The sequence below is a fragment of the Etheostoma spectabile genome, chromosome 9, assembly GCF_008692095.1.
Source record: "Etheostoma spectabile isolate EspeVRDwgs_2016 chromosome 9, UIUC_Espe_1.0, whole genome shotgun sequence".
Classification (NCBI taxonomy): domain Eukaryota; kingdom Metazoa; phylum Chordata; class Actinopteri; order Perciformes; family Percidae; genus Etheostoma; species Etheostoma spectabile.
Window position 1 is genome coordinate 24,282,083 of NC_045741.1, and position 18,766 is coordinate 24,300,848.

At 39.3% G+C, this 18,766-nt stretch overlaps 1 protein-coding gene across 2 annotated transcripts in view; it reads left to right on the plus strand.

Annotated features, from left to right (window-relative positions):
* oca2 (oculocutaneous albinism II) overlaps positions 1–8,756 on the plus strand; it is a 49,175-nt gene extending 40,419 nt beyond the window's left edge. For both annotated transcript variants that reach the window (XM_032526714.1, XM_032526715.1), the window contains exon 24: positions 7,646–8,756. In XM_032526714.1, the coding sequence (XP_032382605.1) occupies positions 7,646–7,733 (88 nt within the window). In that variant the 3' untranslated portion in view covers positions 7,734–8,756. The remainder of the gene's footprint in view (positions 1–7,645) is intronic.
* The last annotated feature ends 10,010 nt before the right edge of the window (positions 8,757–18,766 follow it).

Here is an 18,766-nt window from a genome sequence, read left to right on the forward strand (position 1 = left end):
ATAAGTGCAGTGCCAGACAGATAGAAGTCAGGGAAGGTTGCCTGGGTATTTAAAAAAAATGAATAACAAAAATAATTGTTAGCTGCAACCGTTATTACAGACGTTCTGTGTCCTCACTTCATTTAGTTAGCCAGATGATATGGTCTCCTTGTGTTCCATCTTAGAGGGATGCAACCATCAATCAATAGTGTAATCAATAGTTTATTATTGCATACAACATTATGGAGGGGCAGAGGACAGGTAGTAAGATTGTGGCTGGTGATGGTGAAAGAAAAGAATAACAATAGGGGATCTTTCATGTTATTAAAAATAAATGCACAATTACCTAGTGATTGTCGGTCTGGTTTCCTTCTCTCTCTGTTCCACTAAAAATAAATGATATAATTGGAAAATGCCATCAGTAAGTAATAGTTCTGTTCAAATTTGTGATAGCCCTGAAAAGACTCAGGATCCATCTGCATGACATTTCACTAAGATATGTGAGAACAGTTGCACCCTGTCGGCTCTCTCCTCTCACACTGGCGCTGTGTTTACAGTCATTGGATAGAAGCAGTGCTCTCGGCTGAAGCGCTGCCCGTAATTGGCTGTCTGTGGCAAGGGTCACAGCTGTTCAGAGAGACAGGTAAGGGGGAGATAAGTTTGTCTGCAACTCCAGGCAGCTGGGACTGACTAGAGCCGTATCAGGTGGTTAAATTTAGCCCCCAGATGAGCCCACAGAGACATGTGTGCCTTTCTGAGACATCACAAAGGAAAATGATTGACCCTGAATAGCTCAGCAGTTAGTTGGCATGCACCATGTTGCTTCATTCCTCTAGACCCGGATCCTCCTCTTCTTTTTCAGCCATTAACCTGGGGATCATGGGAGAAGCACCTACTCTGTGTGGTATACATGTGCTGTATGAGATATATGTACTGTATGGTGTATATGTGCTGTATGAGATATATGTACTGTATGGTGTATATGTGCTGTATGGTATATATGTACTGTGTGGTATATATGTGCTGTATGGTATGTATGTACTGTATAGTATATATGTGCTGTATGGTATATATGTACTGTATGGTATATATGTGCTGTATGGTATATATGTACTGTATGGTATACATGTGCTGTATGATATATATGTACTGTATGGTATACATGTGCTGTATGGTATATATGTACTGTATGGTATATATGTGCTGTATGGTGTATATGTGCTGTATGGTATACATGTACTGTATGGTATACATGTGCTGTGTGGTATACATGTGCTGTATGGTGTATATGTGCTGTATGGTGTATATGTGCTGTATGGTGTATATGTGCTGTATGGTGTATATGTGCTGTATGGTGTATATGTGCTGTATGGTGTATATGTGCTGTATGGTGTATATGTGCTGCATTGTATATGTGTGCTGTATAGTAAACATACTCCAACTCGACAAGGTATACAGTAAGCCATTGCTAGAGTTCCCATGCTCAGTGTGAAAAATAGCAGCTGTTCCAGTTCAGTACCTATTGGCATTTTCATTCTCAGTGGTGGAAAAAGAAATTAAAGTAATTTAATATTTAATTCAGAAATACATTGCGATGTGTGGAGAAAACTAAATTAAAACAATTAAGCACTGCAATTACTGTATGTAAAATCCAGCTAATAAAAGTAAAGAAAATGTAACATAATAAAATACCAAAAATACAGTAGAAAAAGATAATAACGGTAAAATAAATAAATAAATAAATAAAGATGGTGGGACTTGGACTACATATATTGTATAGATGAAGTTGCATTTTAAACCGGGCCTACAATAACGTGCAGGGCCACCTTGAGCCTTTATACCTTTTTGCATAAAATATGAAGCTATTAAAATAAAAATGTTACTAATTGTTGTCATGTAGCGCATTGAGTCCTTAAGATGAACTGTGGATGGCCTTAGTGACTACCTTACCTATGGGAATTTATGTTTGCTAATATTATCTTGGATTCATGTCAAGGCCCCACTGCACTGACTCTGAGGACCCCCCCTAGGGTCCCTGGACCCCCCAATTGAAGATCCCTGCTCTGATGTGTGACTAAGTTGTTTTCCTGCAGGTTAAACCCTCGTTGGTTGAGATTTTTTTTTTGCACACTTGCTGCCAGGATGTCTACCCTGCATTCAGTGACTTGTTAAGCAATCATAGAGCAAATCACCAAACGCTTCAGATCAAAAATGTAACGACCACACTGTATTTTACTGGAGTGGAGCTCCTGGTCTGCCATTCACTGCACTGAGCACCAGGCAGAGTAAAAAAATGACATGAAACAATGTGAGCTGATTAAGAAAGACAGGCCCATTATTGGGTTTCTCCACACCTTGTGCTGCCTCCTTTTGTCCCAGCGTGATGTGACAGGATTGATATTGTCATTCATACAGCTCGTACAGTAGCCCTGTGCTGGGAACAGTGGTCCCCTGCACTAGTTACTGCTGGTGTGCTTCCTTCATTTGCATGAAACTTAGCATGCATTGTAATCAGGGAAAAGATATTTTAGGTACAGAGATTTTTTTCTATGCCTCCCTACAGCCTAAAAACTGCACCTTTGAGCATTTTGCAAGTCATGCTGCTCATTGAACAGGTCAAGCATTGTCACAGGGATCTGTGGTGTCCTGTTCCCAGTCAGACAAGTGCATCCCTCTGGTTTATCGAAAGAAAGGCTTTGCGATTGCATCGGACATTTCAAAGAGCTCCCATCAGATACAATGAAATCAGCGTGTGAGGTCACAAGGTACGATGGGACATTTTAGACAAGGTGAACCTCGCTCCTCTCTATTCTGTATTGGGGCAACGTTTTCCCCCTCTGTCCCGCCATGCTGAGCCTGTTACGGGTAAATGGGTCCTGCTCAGCAGAGAGAGAGTCTCCCGTGTAGAGGTGACCTCAGCTTGTCTGATTATGATAAGCATTAAGAGATTTCTCACTCCATCCATCTAACGTGGACATTCTTTCCACAAAGACAAACATTTTCACTATAATTCTCTCCATAAGTAATACAATGACATAATGTATGACCATTGTGATCATAAACTTTCTGCAATAAAAACATCTAAAAGCTAAAATATTATCAGATCAGGGCCTCTGGAATGAAATCTTATCAAATCGGGGTCCTTGGTCTAATCTGTGTCAAAAAAAGTATTTTGGGAACCACTGTCCCACACAGTTGGAATACACTAAGTAACCATAACTTCACTTATTGTTGTCATTATTTTCTGTGGTCAGCCTTCAATAGCAACATCACTTACAGTTAAAAAAAAACCAAAAAACACTTTGTTCACTACTAATATATTAGCTTAATTAGTTAATGACAGTTTTCATTTTAGCAGACAAAATCAGTAGGCTGCAGGAAATAAAAATGCTTTTGCTGCTTCCTCTGTTAATGTACATTATTTTACATTACATATATCCTGTGCAACAATGGAAAGCTTGACAAATGTAGCAACAGACCGAAGGAGAGCAGGGCTTAGCGAAGAGGTAATTACTGCCAATCGAGACAAAAAGTACTTTTGTCACTTTTCCGGATGATCACTAAGGACTGCAGGGAACCATCTGATCGCATGATGGGGCCCTGGTAGCTCACTTGGTTGAGCCGGCGCCCCATGTACCAAGGAAGTCCTCACCGCCCTTCCTGCATTGGCAAGCTTTGTTTAGCCTTTCTCCATTATTTTAGTTGATCATTTCTCTCTGAGGTGTTTTTTTGTATTATTCACATCACATTAAACCTTTTATGTGTAAACAAAAATGATAATCAGTCTGACCTTTCCAACTCCGTTCAGTCGGCTACTCAAAAAGTTTGACTCTGTCACAATTTAAATGCACCACCACGCCGTATTGAAATCATTATTAATGAGCCTAAGTGCTTGACTAGCCTCATTAATCCTTAGTTCAAGTACTAATTTGACACGTCCACATGCATTTTAAATATAATCTGCATAATTGTGTTCATCTGAATAAAGAAATGGTTGTAACAATAAAGAGTAATACACTGACACAAATATCAGCAACATTTACTCTTTAATTCGAGGTCCTCTGGACTTCTTGTGTGCTTTCCTCAGCTCCTCCAGTGCAAAAGACTCGATCTATGGACGATTCTGAAAGGTCATCTTAAAATAGGGCTTTGAAATGGCTTGTGGTTCAGGAGGACTTTATACACAAGAGAGAGAGAGAGGACAGAAACAGTACAATAGGCCAGTATCTGCTAACTAGTTCCAAGTTTTTGAAAAGGAAACAGAATTCACATGAAAAGCTTTAAAATGATTTCAGTCCTTTTTGCCTTCATAGACCATTTTCTGTATTATGTGTATTTTGAGAATTATACACTAAACCTTTTAATTTTGTTGTTTTCCATTTCTGATATTGACATGTGTTAACCCTAACAATTCAGATTAAGGTTATTAATGATGCAGCATAACAAAAGATACAAAAGAATTACAGAATTTCCCTTAGGGGATCCATAAAGTATTTCTGATTCTGATTCTGAATCTGAACAGGGATAACTAGTCAGTTAGGGCCCTGCATCCACACCTAACTACACTTGCATTCTCCTGTGAGACATTAAATCCTCCAAACATTTAAATTTTGCCAGCTGTCAGAAATGACTTTAATTAAAGTTCAGAATGTGACCTCATTTCATGTCAGTGACTCTGACACCCCTGATCAGTCCTGTGTTGTTTAAGGACAGTTTGCACCTATCCAGGTGCAGATAAGCAGAATTAAATACACATTAAAACTATGTTTCAGTAATAGCTACAAGCAGCATACTTTACTACATGTCTTTAATAATTTATGATAATAAGGACCCCCAATTAGGTACCAATTGCTACATTTTCAGAATAAAGTTAATCCATTAGTGACTTAAATTAAATACTAGTGCACTCTTCTGGTTAAAGTATCCAAACAACTGTGGGTCACTGTATTTAATATCAAATAAGACTTATTCTCTTTATAATCATGCACCAACTATACTTCTGTTGTCATAATCAGGTGTTTTTTCCCCACATATTTCCATAAAATGCAAAGTTATTATTGGAAAGTAAAAAACAAACAAATCATAGGCACCTATGACTCACTGCCCATCAAATACTGAACATCCATGCTAACTGAACCAAAACAAGATCCCCAGAGAAGAAGTCCTGCCCAGGTAGACAGAAAACACCTGAGGCCGAGAGACATAACCTAAATAACCTTTTGCTTCTCGCTAAAAACACCTTGCACCTAAACCTGGCACAGTTAAATTTGCCATTTCACATAATTGTCTGAATGTGTTCTACAGCAGTTATTGTAATAGCTGTTTCACACTGAAAAAATGAAAAGTATGTCTGTTGGTAAAAGTACATTTAGACCAGATAGAATATGTACTCGCCTCCACTCTACTCGCCTTTTTGGGTTTTCCATCATGATAAAAGTCTCTGGTACCTGCCAACAGGTCCTTCATTTAGTATCACCTCAGTCCAGGATCCAAGTGAGCTGAGGCCATACCAAAAATATGATAGGTATGACATAGCGTCATGTCAGTCTTGTGGACACCACTTAAAATAAAGTGTTACCGAAATAACACGCTGTCACACTAGAAAGCAACATCTGCTCTAAATGATATTTCAACAATATGAGTTCTCCCAATTTTTTTTGGTAGGGGTACAATAGTTTTATTTACTTATTTTCCGCTTTGACAGAAATATATATATATAATTTTTTTTTTTTTATCCTCCAAAAGGGATCTGTGTCAAAGACTGGGGGCAAACAGATCCCTGGCCACCGGAGCAGCCATGTGTCCATATAGGACATGGTAGACGTCCAAATGACAAACCATCTGGAGTCATCTATGGGCACATTTTCTATTCATGATACTAAGTGATGAATGAAAAATTTGGAAAGCAGTCTGGCCTTTTTGTCAGTTTTACATGGCTGTTGCATCATGAAGCTAACGTAATTTCAGTAATTATATTGAGAGTAGGGCAGGCCTTTAAAATGCCAGGCAATGGCACAATTTACCAAGGGCTCAAAATAAACTTGGTGCCCAACTTTGGAATAGTTAGTTGTTCATGTGCACTACAAGGCTTTTTTGTTCATGTCGTCATGCATGATGTGATTTGGCAAGTAATATGCAAGCCTGTTTTGACATGTCTTGGAGCAGCAGTGAGCAGGAGGAGCAGCCTGAGTTGTCCTTAAGCAAACCTGAATTTGGACCAGCTCTTCTAGTGCAGCTCTGATCTCCCTCCTCTGAGCTGAGTGAAAAGAGAGTCTCCCCTTGGGGTTCAGTACAGTGTCACATGTGTCATCTGTTGCATTGGCCAAAAGGTTTTCACATATACAGAATGTATTACCCTGTGGCTGCCATTTAGAATAGGTCTAATACAAAGAAAAACCATACAGTAGTTCAATAAAGAAAAGCAGTTGAAGTTGCAGTTCATTTGAAATTAGGCTTCTTTAAAGTGTAGCATGTAAAGACGTGTTCTCTACACTGGCCATTTATTTTCCACTCATTGTAATTTTCTGATGTCTTTCTGCCTCACCAGAAAATTAGCCTCTAAAAAAAGACACGCTTCTAAAAGTCATGTCAGCTGTGTACAGACGGCTAATTGATTCAACGTTGAGTGCTCGTCCACCTGTTTGTTCTGGAGTTGTCCAAAGAAAGAAAAGAGAGAATGACAGAAAACAGTCAAACATTTCACAGCCTATATCGTACACTGAAAAATTGTAGAAGGAGGCTGTGATGTCAGGTGGCATTGTGAAGAACCCCCCGCCTTATTAAACATTTACTCATGAGCACGTTGCTTCAGGCAGTCAGCTGCCTATGTCTGATGTAGAGAGCCAAATGTGTTGGCCTGTTGAGAAGTTTAATGATTTTTTTGACTGTGATTGTATTGTTGGACTAGAAAAATGGCATGAAACTCGACACATGCCTAAATTACAGTAGGTACAGCAATCATTTAACACTTTATATTGTTTGTACTGTGTGTTATGGTGTTGTCATGGCTGTGCTGTATGTAGCCTGCATTGCATTATAATGCACAATGACAAACTTCCGCAACAACAGAGGCCACGTGTTACCGCTGGCGTCAGCGTCGGCGTCTGCGTCATATACATACATTTATACTATATACAATATCACACACATTTAGACATGTATTACACACACCACAGTGTTTTGATACAAATGTCACTGTAGCCACTGTCAGTGGCCGATTCAGAGCTTGTCAGGCTCAGAGTCAGACGCTGTGCTGTGAGGTGACATGCAGGCCGTCAGGAATTATGTACACAAGGAACACATTTTCCAAATTGGGCCCCTTATTCACTCCCACTCATACCCTACCACCACCCACCTTTAACTTGGATACCAACAAGGGTAATTTTAAATGAGCTCTTGGACATTAGCCTTGCAGGGACAGATTTGGAGTGTCTACCCTGTGACCCCCCCCCCCCCCCCCCCCCCCCACCGCCCTCCCGACATGCCCATTAACATGGTCACTGCACATAGTGCTTCTCATAGTGACATCAGCAGGTTAATGTGCGCATGCAACTTTTAGTTTTTTATGTTACACTGGTAATGTTATTGGTGACCAATAAATACACAACATTTTTCCCCAGTATTAATATGTCAATACGTAAATCTATTGTTTTATTGCTTCTTGCAGGTTAGGATTCCCCATGATGATAATGACGTGTACGATCGGCATGTGCTACCTGCTGGCCACCCACATCGGACTTGGATGGAACATGTGATCCACAACTGCCATACAGAGCCAAAGAGACTGTGTGTGTGTGTGTGTGTGTGTGTGTGTGTGTGTGTGTGTGTGTGTGTGTGTGTGTGTGTGTGTGGACAACCCCATCAAGCATTCAGCTTACTGTAAATGTGATTAATAACCTGATTGACCAATCAGATTAAAGGCACTATATGAAGCACAGCAGCCATATATCGAAAATGTCTTTGACTGACGTGTCCAACAGCAGGGACAAAAATTCCAGGAGCTTTGATCTGAACTTTGATCTAACATCCAACAATTTGATTATGATGCATCAGTTCCTGTTGAGTTTTACCAACAAAAATTCGAACCTTGTGTCCTCACAAGAGTTGATCCAAGGGAAGGACATGGGTCTACTGGAGAAAATGCTGTACATGGTGCTACTGCCTCAATGGGTATAACTGCGGCAAGTGATTCCAGCTATGTCCTCTGATGTCAGACTGTTCGTTCTTTTGAAAATCTATGGTCTGTTTACAAAAAGCAACGACTAATAATGAGTTGATTTACACTGATTTGCTTTTAGAGACACTGATCACTGTTTTAGGCAAACATTTCACCCATCCTGATATTTTAAAGGAAACCCGCAATACCCAGTGAAAGGGATTTTATAACAGTTAATGTCTAATATTTTTGTCAGATGCCCAAATCCCAACGTGTCATGAATGAACAGCATCGATCAAATTGGAGAACAGCAGAATGATTAAAATAAAACAGATTTAGACTGTTATCTGAACATTATATATATATATATTATCTATTGTACTGTGTACACAATGGTCTCATGTAAACTCAATGATTTAGTTAATTTAACCATATTTAATGTAGAATCAGTGTAATCGTGTAAATGCTCTTACATGGAATGGACTACATCTTCTCACCTTGTCCATTTGAACTCTCACCTGTATTTATTGCACAGCCCATTTATGTTTCATGGTTGAGACTTTCCCAACGTTCAGACAGAGATAAACTCGACCAATAAAGGCTGAGATCTTTCTGCTTTTCATTTGGCTCTGTTCCAGTTTCTTATTTGTAATTATTGGGTACCACTTTCAGATGAGGAACCCTTTATAAAGGGTCTATAAATTGTAACAAATGGCTTTATGATTGGTTTAACCATGGTTGGTTTAAAATTATGAACTAAATACAGGACGACTATGGAAAATACCCAAGCCATATGAGAAGATATTTTAGTTGCACATAAACACATACTGCTACCAACACTTGCATATACATGCATACTTCAGTTGTGCATACATACAGTATATACCTAACTTTCACATACATTGACCAAAATTATGACACTTTTGTTTTTGCCCCTAATTTTTAACGTGCTGAACTCAAAGATCTAAGACAATTTCTACGTACACAAAAGGCTTATTTCTCTCAAATATCATTCACAAATCTGTCTAAATCTGTTAGTGAGCACTTCTCCTTAGGTGGTAGTATTGTAAAGTGCAACACCAATCCTTAATAAAGCCAGTTATAATGCATAAACTCTTTCTAAATGCCTCCTTATGAGAAAGTGGTTTACATAATGTTTCTACCGCTTATTAAATGAGGGAACTTGGCTGCTGTCTTGCCTGTTCTTTGCTGACAGCATCATAATTGCTCTGTCCACCTGCACTTTCCCACTCATGCTTTGGGAGTTCTCTAAAACTCTCATCTCAAAAATGTTGAAACTTGTAAAATGTAAAGTAGAGGACACAGAGGTCAGTGGATACTCAAAACAAAAAGCTTAATGGCAACACTATCATAAAATAACTGTCACTGAGCAGCAGAGTGGTGCTCTCTTTTCATGTGAAGAGCTTTCTGGTACTTCACAGAGTTTCCTCTGAAGTTGCACTGTTGTTCTGCTGCCACATCCACAGCTCCACTCTTACCGGGATTATTGGCAGCGACTGAGAGTGAAAGTGACTCTCCTGTTTTCTTTAATGAGTCAGGCCCCAGGCATACTAAAACCCACTACACAGATCGACGTGGAGCTCCTGTTGGACTGTTATTTCCCAGTGAAGTCTTACTCCCAGGGGATCAGGACAGCTTGAAGTGGAACCCCCCTGTTTGTTCCAGTCATTGTTGCAGGAATCGTTTGGTGTTGTCCACTTTGTTGCCATTACAGAGCCGGGCTCTGGATCACAGCACTAATTAGCAGCTAATTTATTAAAGATACTTCCACCCTGAGAGAACTCTACATTGTTATACATCATTAATGTGTTTAATGTGTTTCAGGAGTTCGAGTCATTTATGGCCGGAGGGGCAACACTTTACTTTTGTTTTTCTGCAATACAATGAACCGTAACTTAAATACCATCCATTCAACAACAATTTGTTATGTAAGCTGGAAATATATATATAAATAATATTTTCCACTACCTGGAAACGTCTCAAATTACACACATTTTACATTTCACACATATAATCTATTTCATTTCTTAGACTGAATAGCTAAACTCACATTTTCATACAGTATGTTTTTATTTTAGGCATGCCTTTATATTATATAAAACCTACTTTTTGCATTGTCCCCTCTATGGTTGATTCAAACTCCAAATTGTGGATAACTGTGAACGTTTTAGTGTCCATCACCCAAAACCACACTTTTTGGCCTGAGAGCACATTGGCAATTGAGAGAAAAGACACATGCATGATCCAACGCTGTTTCCAAGGGGCCACATAGTCTCATTAGATGACAAAGTGATGAACTGTAAAATAGCATCAGCAATTAGGGGAATTTCATATTTCAGTTGTTTAGAACCTTCCCAAAAAGGAACAATCTGAGTTGTATTTTCACCATTAATGCAAATCATGAGCTTGAACTGCTTACTACTTGATCTTTTGGTGGCATCCACTTTCCCCTCATTCTCCTTGGAGTACCTCTACTCACTACATTACCCAGAAATCATCTCAATAACTCCAAGTTGAGTGCTAGTATTGTTGACAGAAATAGAATAATTCTTTCTAGTTAAAGAACACATTTTATTTCGCACAAAAAGACCAAACCAGCAAAAGAAATGATCCTTTTAACAACTACTGCATGTGTCCTCAGCTGTGTAGGATTTAAAGGAAATAATTTAGCCTTTAAAAAAATGAAACCAGATATTTGTGACCCGAAGATTTCCATCTTCAGCATATATATGTTTCAACATGGCAATTGTTGCCAATAAGAGAAGTATTACCTTCTCCTTTAAAGAAAACAGAAAGTCGTGCACACATCGCTCAACACACGTCCTGTGACCAAACTACAGTTTGAAGCGGCTGTTTGTTTCAACATATCTCTGCCAAATCTGAAGTCTGGTCCTTTTCACAGCTTAGAAGAGCACTTGACAGTATGATTGACTTTTTCTGGATGACTGTTGAACATTTGGTACAATATGGTAAGCATGTCGTTTTCCTTTTTATTATTTTTTGTTATGGTGAAGATTGCCACATTGCCGGCCTCTGTACTCGGCCTGGAAAACCAACAAATGAGATGGCTCCTGGACAGTTTTTGCCTTGTTTGCTTTGCTCTTTTGCATAATTGCTGACTTTTTGTTGGAGCTGGAGCTAATCCAGCCGTTCTGTGAGCCACTCATCTTGTGTTAGTTTGGACATCCTCAGTGAGAGTTAGGGAGCGTATTTATTTATTACTGACTCCCTGAAGACAGGCCACTGAATATTCAAAATTTGTTTCCAGGAAGCATCAAAGACTTGAAAAACACACACACACACACACACACACACACACACACACACACACACACACACACACACAACACACACACACACACACACACACACTTTATGTCACAAGTTTCAGATTCACACATTGATTTATTCGCACTTTGCTGCGTTCTTTGTTATTTTCTATGTGCAAAGCGAAAATCCACATAAAAAGGAGATTGGAAGTGCACTTATACAGGATAATGAACATTTTCAACTCAGGTAGAATCAAAGATGGGAACATGTTGCTTAAAAAACACTGAATATTTTCCAAATCTACCCTGTTAAAGGCTTGTGATACTCATACCCAAACAAATATTAGGTGTCAACATTTTCCACTTTAGTGAGTTGAAAGCATGAGTTTGGGAATGTATTCCACGTGTCACCATTAACAAATGCAACGTAATATTTTGTCTTTGGAGCAGAGGAACATCAAGCACGGTCTTGTCTAAACTCAAATGTTTGGTTTTCTTTTCAGGCGATGGATGCTTTACGGTATGTTTTTCACCATTTCAACGTGTACCAAAAATTCCAAATTAAAGCACTTTTATGGAGTTAGATTTGTGTGAGAAAATAAATAATCTGAGAGAAAAAAAATGTTTGACAGAAAATATCACACTGATAGCAAAAAAGCATTTTATGAGAGAAAAAACAATATTTGAGAGAAAAAAAATTTCATACCAACCAATATTTGAGACTAAAACAAGTTAAAATTTAAATTTGAAATTTTTAAGATTATTTCAGAGAATAAAAAGTCTCTCTGAAAATACTTCTTTAAACTCTCAAATATATATTTTTTCTATTAGTGTGACATTTTTTTTCTCTCAAAACGTTTTTCTTCTTTGCTCTCGATGCCATTTTTTGTTCTCTTCTCAGGATTTTTCTCTCCTGGCTCACCGCCAGTGTTGCTGGAATAGCGAGCTAGCATTAGTGATCTTTTTCAAAACTTAACTAATTAATGTTGCCTAAACATAACACTCTTTTTGTGCCTAAATCTAACCAATCTGCGATTGTTTCTCAACGTTAACGTCGTGGTTAAACCGCGACCGTTACATTCTCTAAGGATGTATTTTCTCCAATGCTAGCGGCGTTTATGAGGATCTCCCGCGGGCCGTGTTAGAGGGAAGGAATAGAAGACTGCTATCGGGGTAAGGGTTGGAAGACTTGTTGTATTTTAGTTTCTCGTGAAACTCTTGTTCCTGTAGCCACAAGAACTAATTAATTACACCGGTTCAATGAGAATTCATCCTCCTCTATCAACTTCTAATGCTCTTATCCATCAAGAAGGGATTAAATGTTTCCTGCCCTCTGTAATTAAGAGCTGGAGGGAGGGAGCTTAAGGGGATTCACTTTAAAGGCTATTTTTGAAAACCCTGATCCTTCTGTTACAAGACAATGGGAAATAGACCGAAATAAACATTTCCTTCTTTGATCACCCTATCGACGCGAAATGACCTCATTGAGGGTCTTTCTTTTTTATTTAGTATGAGAGGACAAATTACACAGTGCATTATTAAATGCCTTATGTAAAAACCCATTTATGTGAAATTATTTTGTTACATTAACATTTACAGATGATTAGAATGTTGTAATTGTAACAGCTGTGGAAAAGTTTATGAAACAGAGTGAGAAAAAATAATTTATTATATTCTGCAGTGCATGGATAATAGTGAACTTTAAGCTATACTTAGAAGGCAGGGCTTTCACAGATGCGTCTTGTTGTGCTGAACAAGCTGCGCAGTGATTCATGATGATGCTGTAAGGACTAGTTGGAAATGGTAAGTACAGCTCTAGGTATTTGCTACAGTCTTTGTAGTCTTGCATTGCCAGACCTTCCTCTGCAGCGCTGCTAATCCACACAGCATTCTGGGATGGGAGACAAATGTGCTCTGGTTTATTGGCATTTCTTTAAACCAATCACAATCGTCTTGGGCAGGGCCAATGTGCAGCTGCAGACTAACCTTGGGAAGGAACTTGTTTTGGTGGAACATGTGTGCATTCAGAAGTAGTTTTATTTGGACAGATAGTCTAGCTAGCTGTCTGGATTTACCCTGCAGAGACCTGAGGACCAGGTAACCATAGTCCTCAGATTGGACAGATAGTCTAGCTAGCTGTCTGGATTTACCCTGCAGAGATCTGAGGACCAGGTAACCATAGTCCTCAGATTGGACAGATAGTCTAGCTAGTTGTCTGGATTTACCCAGCAGAGATCTGAGGACCAGGTAACCATAGTCCTCAGATTGGACAGATAGTCTAGCTGTCTGGATTTACCCTGCAGAGATCTGAGGACCAGGTAACCATAGTCCTCAGATTGGACAGATAGTCTAGCTAGTTGTCTGGATTTACCCAGCAGAGATCTGAGGACCAGGTAACCTTAGTCCTCAGAAATCCACCAGAGGTTAGAACGCCAACACAAAGGAAGAGGAAAGTAACAGAACATCTGGCCCATTGCACGTATTACACACTGTGCCAATAGTATGAAACGATACACACATCCTGTTTCGTAAATGGGCATGGACTTTATTTTAAGCTTAGTTTGCATTAACTGGCAGTTTGACACTTTGAACAGATTCAAAACCATATAATTTACTCAGTATACGATTAAAAAAAATTAGAAAAGCAAATTTGTCGCAAGTCTTCTGGTTTCCTCTGGAAACTGACATTAACAGTGTTGAAATTAGAGTTTGTGTTACTGTAGTTCTGGATGGTTCTTACATTCCTGACAGACTCTTGTGAAAGGAAACAAAACGATTATAGCATAATGACAATCCCACGCTCTGTGCAGCTTTGCTACTGTGGTGGGAGGGTGTAAGCCTGCAGGTTTCTAGGAAAAGGCATTCAATGTCATCGACGAAGCCTATTGAGATTGTGAGATTATGCTTTCAAAACGGCAGATTGCTGTGTGCAACAAGCTCATCTAAACAATGTGGCTGAATGACACTTAAGTTCCACTGACTAGTGTTCATCACTGTCTACTGGGTTGACCAGCATAGCACGTGAACGTAATCCTTATTGGCAGGTGATGTAGCATGCTTATCGCAGTGGGGTTTTTAAAATCACCCATCATAAATAAAGAAATGGGCCTGTGCTGGTTGTGACTAAAGGCCTGCTGGTTTTTGAACAAGCAGTTGATTTTCATTGCATAGGGAAGTTAATGAGAGGTGAGAAATGAATGTACTCATGGAGTATTTTAGGCTGGTGAGCCATGATGAAAACACATTTTTGTAGTTTGTAGTTTCCGGAGTAAAATATCTAAAGTCACTGTCATGACATTTTAAAAGTCAAGCTTTGGACGGATGCTTCCTCCCTATTCATTAAAAAAGGTTTATTGGAACCATCTGACATTTGACTACACTTGTTTGCTGTCTTAACAAGAATCAATTAAAAAGATTGAGTATACATTTGTCTCTGTCTATCCTGTAAATTGTAGACTAGCTCCATCTGTCTTTGCGTAATGTGATAAGACACATTAATGTTAAAACCTTGGTTGAAGATTTGCGGCCGACCGCTGGGTGTAGTGATTGGGCCCGACGTGAAGCCGGCCGCCACGGAGGGTCAAGACCCTGCAAGAGTTCTTTCCATTCCAACGGTAAAGCAGCTGGTTTCACAGATTAGCATGTTTAACCAGGCAGAAGTAATCATACAGATCACCCGCTGAAACCCAAACCTACAAACTGTCAGACCTCTAAAGCACAAGGCTTGACACTCCTGATTTCAGAGGGGTCAAAAGTCTTCGCATTCATTATAACTACACAGGCCAAACCAGAGAGGAGTAACTAGGCTTTTTTTAAATGGAAGGAGTAGAAAGTACAGATAATTGCGTGAAAATGTAAGGAGTAGAAGGAAGAAGACTGCTGTAAAATGAATACTCCAGTAAAGCATACATTTCTATTTAAGCAAGGTAACATAGTATTTGTACTTCGTTACTTGACACCGCTGCCTGATTTAGACTGTACCATGCTCCACTGTGTTCAGGTGAATTGTGATTATTATCTCTCGCAGCGAACCATTGAAACAGGAGCCACCAGAGGCAAATCATTTTCTTTTCAAACCAACAGACAAGAGGTTTCCCAGACTAAAAGATGCAGTGTCTCTTCCTGGTTGAACCCCAGTTGTGATCACGGCTGATCAAAACTCACTCGCCTTGTTACCGTTCCGTCCCTTAATAAAAGGGCATTTGCATATCTATGACAAATGTGTATTACACTTTCAATGGCTTATTGTTTATAGACATGTATGAGATGATCCCAGAAATGGGAAATAAGACTGCACAGCATCGACTTAATTGGATTTCTTATCTAGGCATTGTGTTCATGATGAAACAGAGTACGGGCGTGAGAGTTGAAGTCGTGATCCATGCAGGGTTTAACTTTCTTGTCTTTGGTTATTCAAACAATCTGATGAAAACAGCTGAGACACCAATAAAAACATCACAGCGAGATTAGCTTATTTTCAATGCTAGGCCAAATTGCACTTAAAAAATAGCCTGTTGTAATGTCATGTAATGCAACACACATTTAAATCCAAATGTAAAAGATTTTAAAGCAATAGTTTTGCAATTTGTAAAATACTAGTTAGATAAGAAGGCCATGTCCGCTAAGTAGACTGTTAGCTTAGCACAAAAACAGGAGAAAAGAGATTTGTCCAAGATCCTACCAGCCCCTCTAAAGCTCACTAATCATCACCAAAATAATAGTAACACTCCAATATTAAAACTTGTACAGTCCAACAATCAGCTAATTCAACAATAACCTTTAAATAGTTTGTTTGTATGTGGTTTCACTTATTAACAAACTGCTAAAAATATGTAACATAGCAAAAGTAGCTAATTTGGGCTAGTTAAATGATATTACAAGGCTAGCAGTGTGGGCACCTATCTTAGAATGATGCCGAAAAACTCCAGAGAACAGAGAAGAGAGAACAGGAGACCTTCCTGTTCTTCCCATTCTGTCTACACCCCCCCCCATGAATGCAGCTTTAAAGTTGCTCATAGGTGGAATGCTAACAGTTTCTCCCTGTTTCTTTATGCTAAGCTAAGCCAACGCGTCTTCTAACTGTAGTTTCATATTTGGCGTACTACATGAGCGTCTTCTCATCTAACTCTTGACACAAGAGAAAATAAATGGATTTCTCCAAATGTGTTTTAAAAACATGTTAGAGCACTCTCTGTGAGCGTGATCCGATACGTGGTGAGCACGCAGATATGTTCCACGTTGATCTGATGTCTCAGTAGAACAGAGGGTTCGGACCAGTCTGCTGTGTAGCCTTGTAGAAAATAGTTCAGTTGTGTAACCCTTAATTGTTTTACAGGACATTGAAAAGGTCCTGAATGCTCCAAGATGCTGAAGTGCAGACTTAGTAAGTTAAAGGGTTTATTATTATATGACTTACTTACTTAAGTTCTCAAGAATTATCATCTTTACTGTGAACTACTGTAGTTTCTCTGAACTGTTGCCTGGGAACTCTCATACAGCGTAGGACTCAGTCTACTGTGGAGTGATTAGACTGTCTGTGAGAATCAGTACTGTACGGGGCGAGAAGGAGATTATTCCAGCAGCTGACTGTTTCCATCCTCCAGCCTCTCCCTGCTGCTCTACACCTGCTCCCAGCAGGCTGCACCCGAGGATCCACTGTGCAGAGCCTCCGGTTAACTACCAGCCTCCTCCAGCCTGAATGCAAACGCTGAGGATTGGGTTTGAGGGTCGGGGTCACTGATTACTTAAAAATACTACTTCTTTTTCTAGTGCTAAGACAACAAAATGAAGTTTGAGTGATTAAATAAATGTAGATCAAATATCAAAACAAAGGACTACTTGAACAAATGCTACTGAATGGGATAAAATAATAATTTGATATTCAACATGACAACAACTGGATAAATTACAAAATGCCAGTGCTTACCAAGCAATGAAAATATAATGTAGTATAAATATCAGATTGCAGAAACTCAATGATCTAGTGAATGCAATTTGTCTTTTTTTCCCCTTACTAATATTACTGTTGCGTGCAATCATTGGACGTCTTTGATTAATAGCCATGTTAGAGACGTGGCCTCAGGGGTGGTAATGTCTGTCTGTCAGTACGTCACTACTAGATGGACTGCAATACAAATCTGGTGCCCAGATGATGAATCCTAAACATCTGACTTTTTCTTCTGGTGCTAACATGCGGTTGACATGTGTGGTCTGCTTTACATCTGTATATAATATTTTTTTAATTTTTCTACTTTGCGTAGCTATCTGCAGCTAGACAATCATCACTGCAGCCCCATACTGTATTTAACCTCTCTCTCAATTTGCCAAAATACTTTAAATTTAGGAAGATTTGATTTAATTCATTGATTTTTAATTTGTATTTCTTAAACAAAATAAGTGTCAATCAACCACATTCTGCCCGATTGATTCTTTCTTACTGCACAGATCTAAAAGTGGTGTTGCCGTCAGTATCCATTTCTAGGATACAACAGTTCTTTGGTGCTTTGGTGTCACCAAGCAGGACCACAAGGCAGTAGTGGAAATGCACATCATCATTGGCATGGCACAGCACGGCTAAAGTGGGCCGACTCGGACACGTGGAAAAATCCTATTAGCCCAAACGGGCCTCAGTCGAATCAAAAAGTAAAAGGTTATGAGTGTTTTTACTGATGCCAAAGTGTTTCAAATGTGAGTAGATAAACGCTTGGCCAACTTCGTTTTTTCAAATGTTTTTGTCAAATGAAAGAACATTAACACCACGCTTTCATTCATAGAGCTCAATAAAAAATCTCTGAGCACATCATGCATTATCTGTTTTGTTTTGTGCTTGAATGTTTTTGTAATCTTTCATACATCTCAGGAGTTACTTGAGTGTGCTGAGTTTCAGTAAAGTGTGTGACCATTAGCATACCAATGGAATGAAAAGTACAAAAGGCAACATGTTGTCAAGGCCATTTTACAAAATGGAGTCAGACTTCCCTCGCTGCTTGCGATCAGATCTTTAGTCACACTTCATTATATCAGAAAGAACACGGTTACCGTGGCAACCGACAATTTTATAGTGCCGAGTAGACAGTTAAGGTGACGACTGACCAACGCAGTGCTGATCTATGAATTTGATGGACTACTTAGTTTCTGGCTGCGTCACGTCTGTACTGCTCCTACACAAAGAGATCATTTTAACGACTCCACAGCCAGTGGTTCCTGAATGAATCAACGCACAGACCTGGAATCGTTGCTTTGTTGTTCTGATCAGTGTATTCTGTTCCTGTCTCAGAGACCTTTTTGCACAGTCTGCACCTCGACTTCTGACATGGGAAACCCCTGCACCTTGACAGTACCT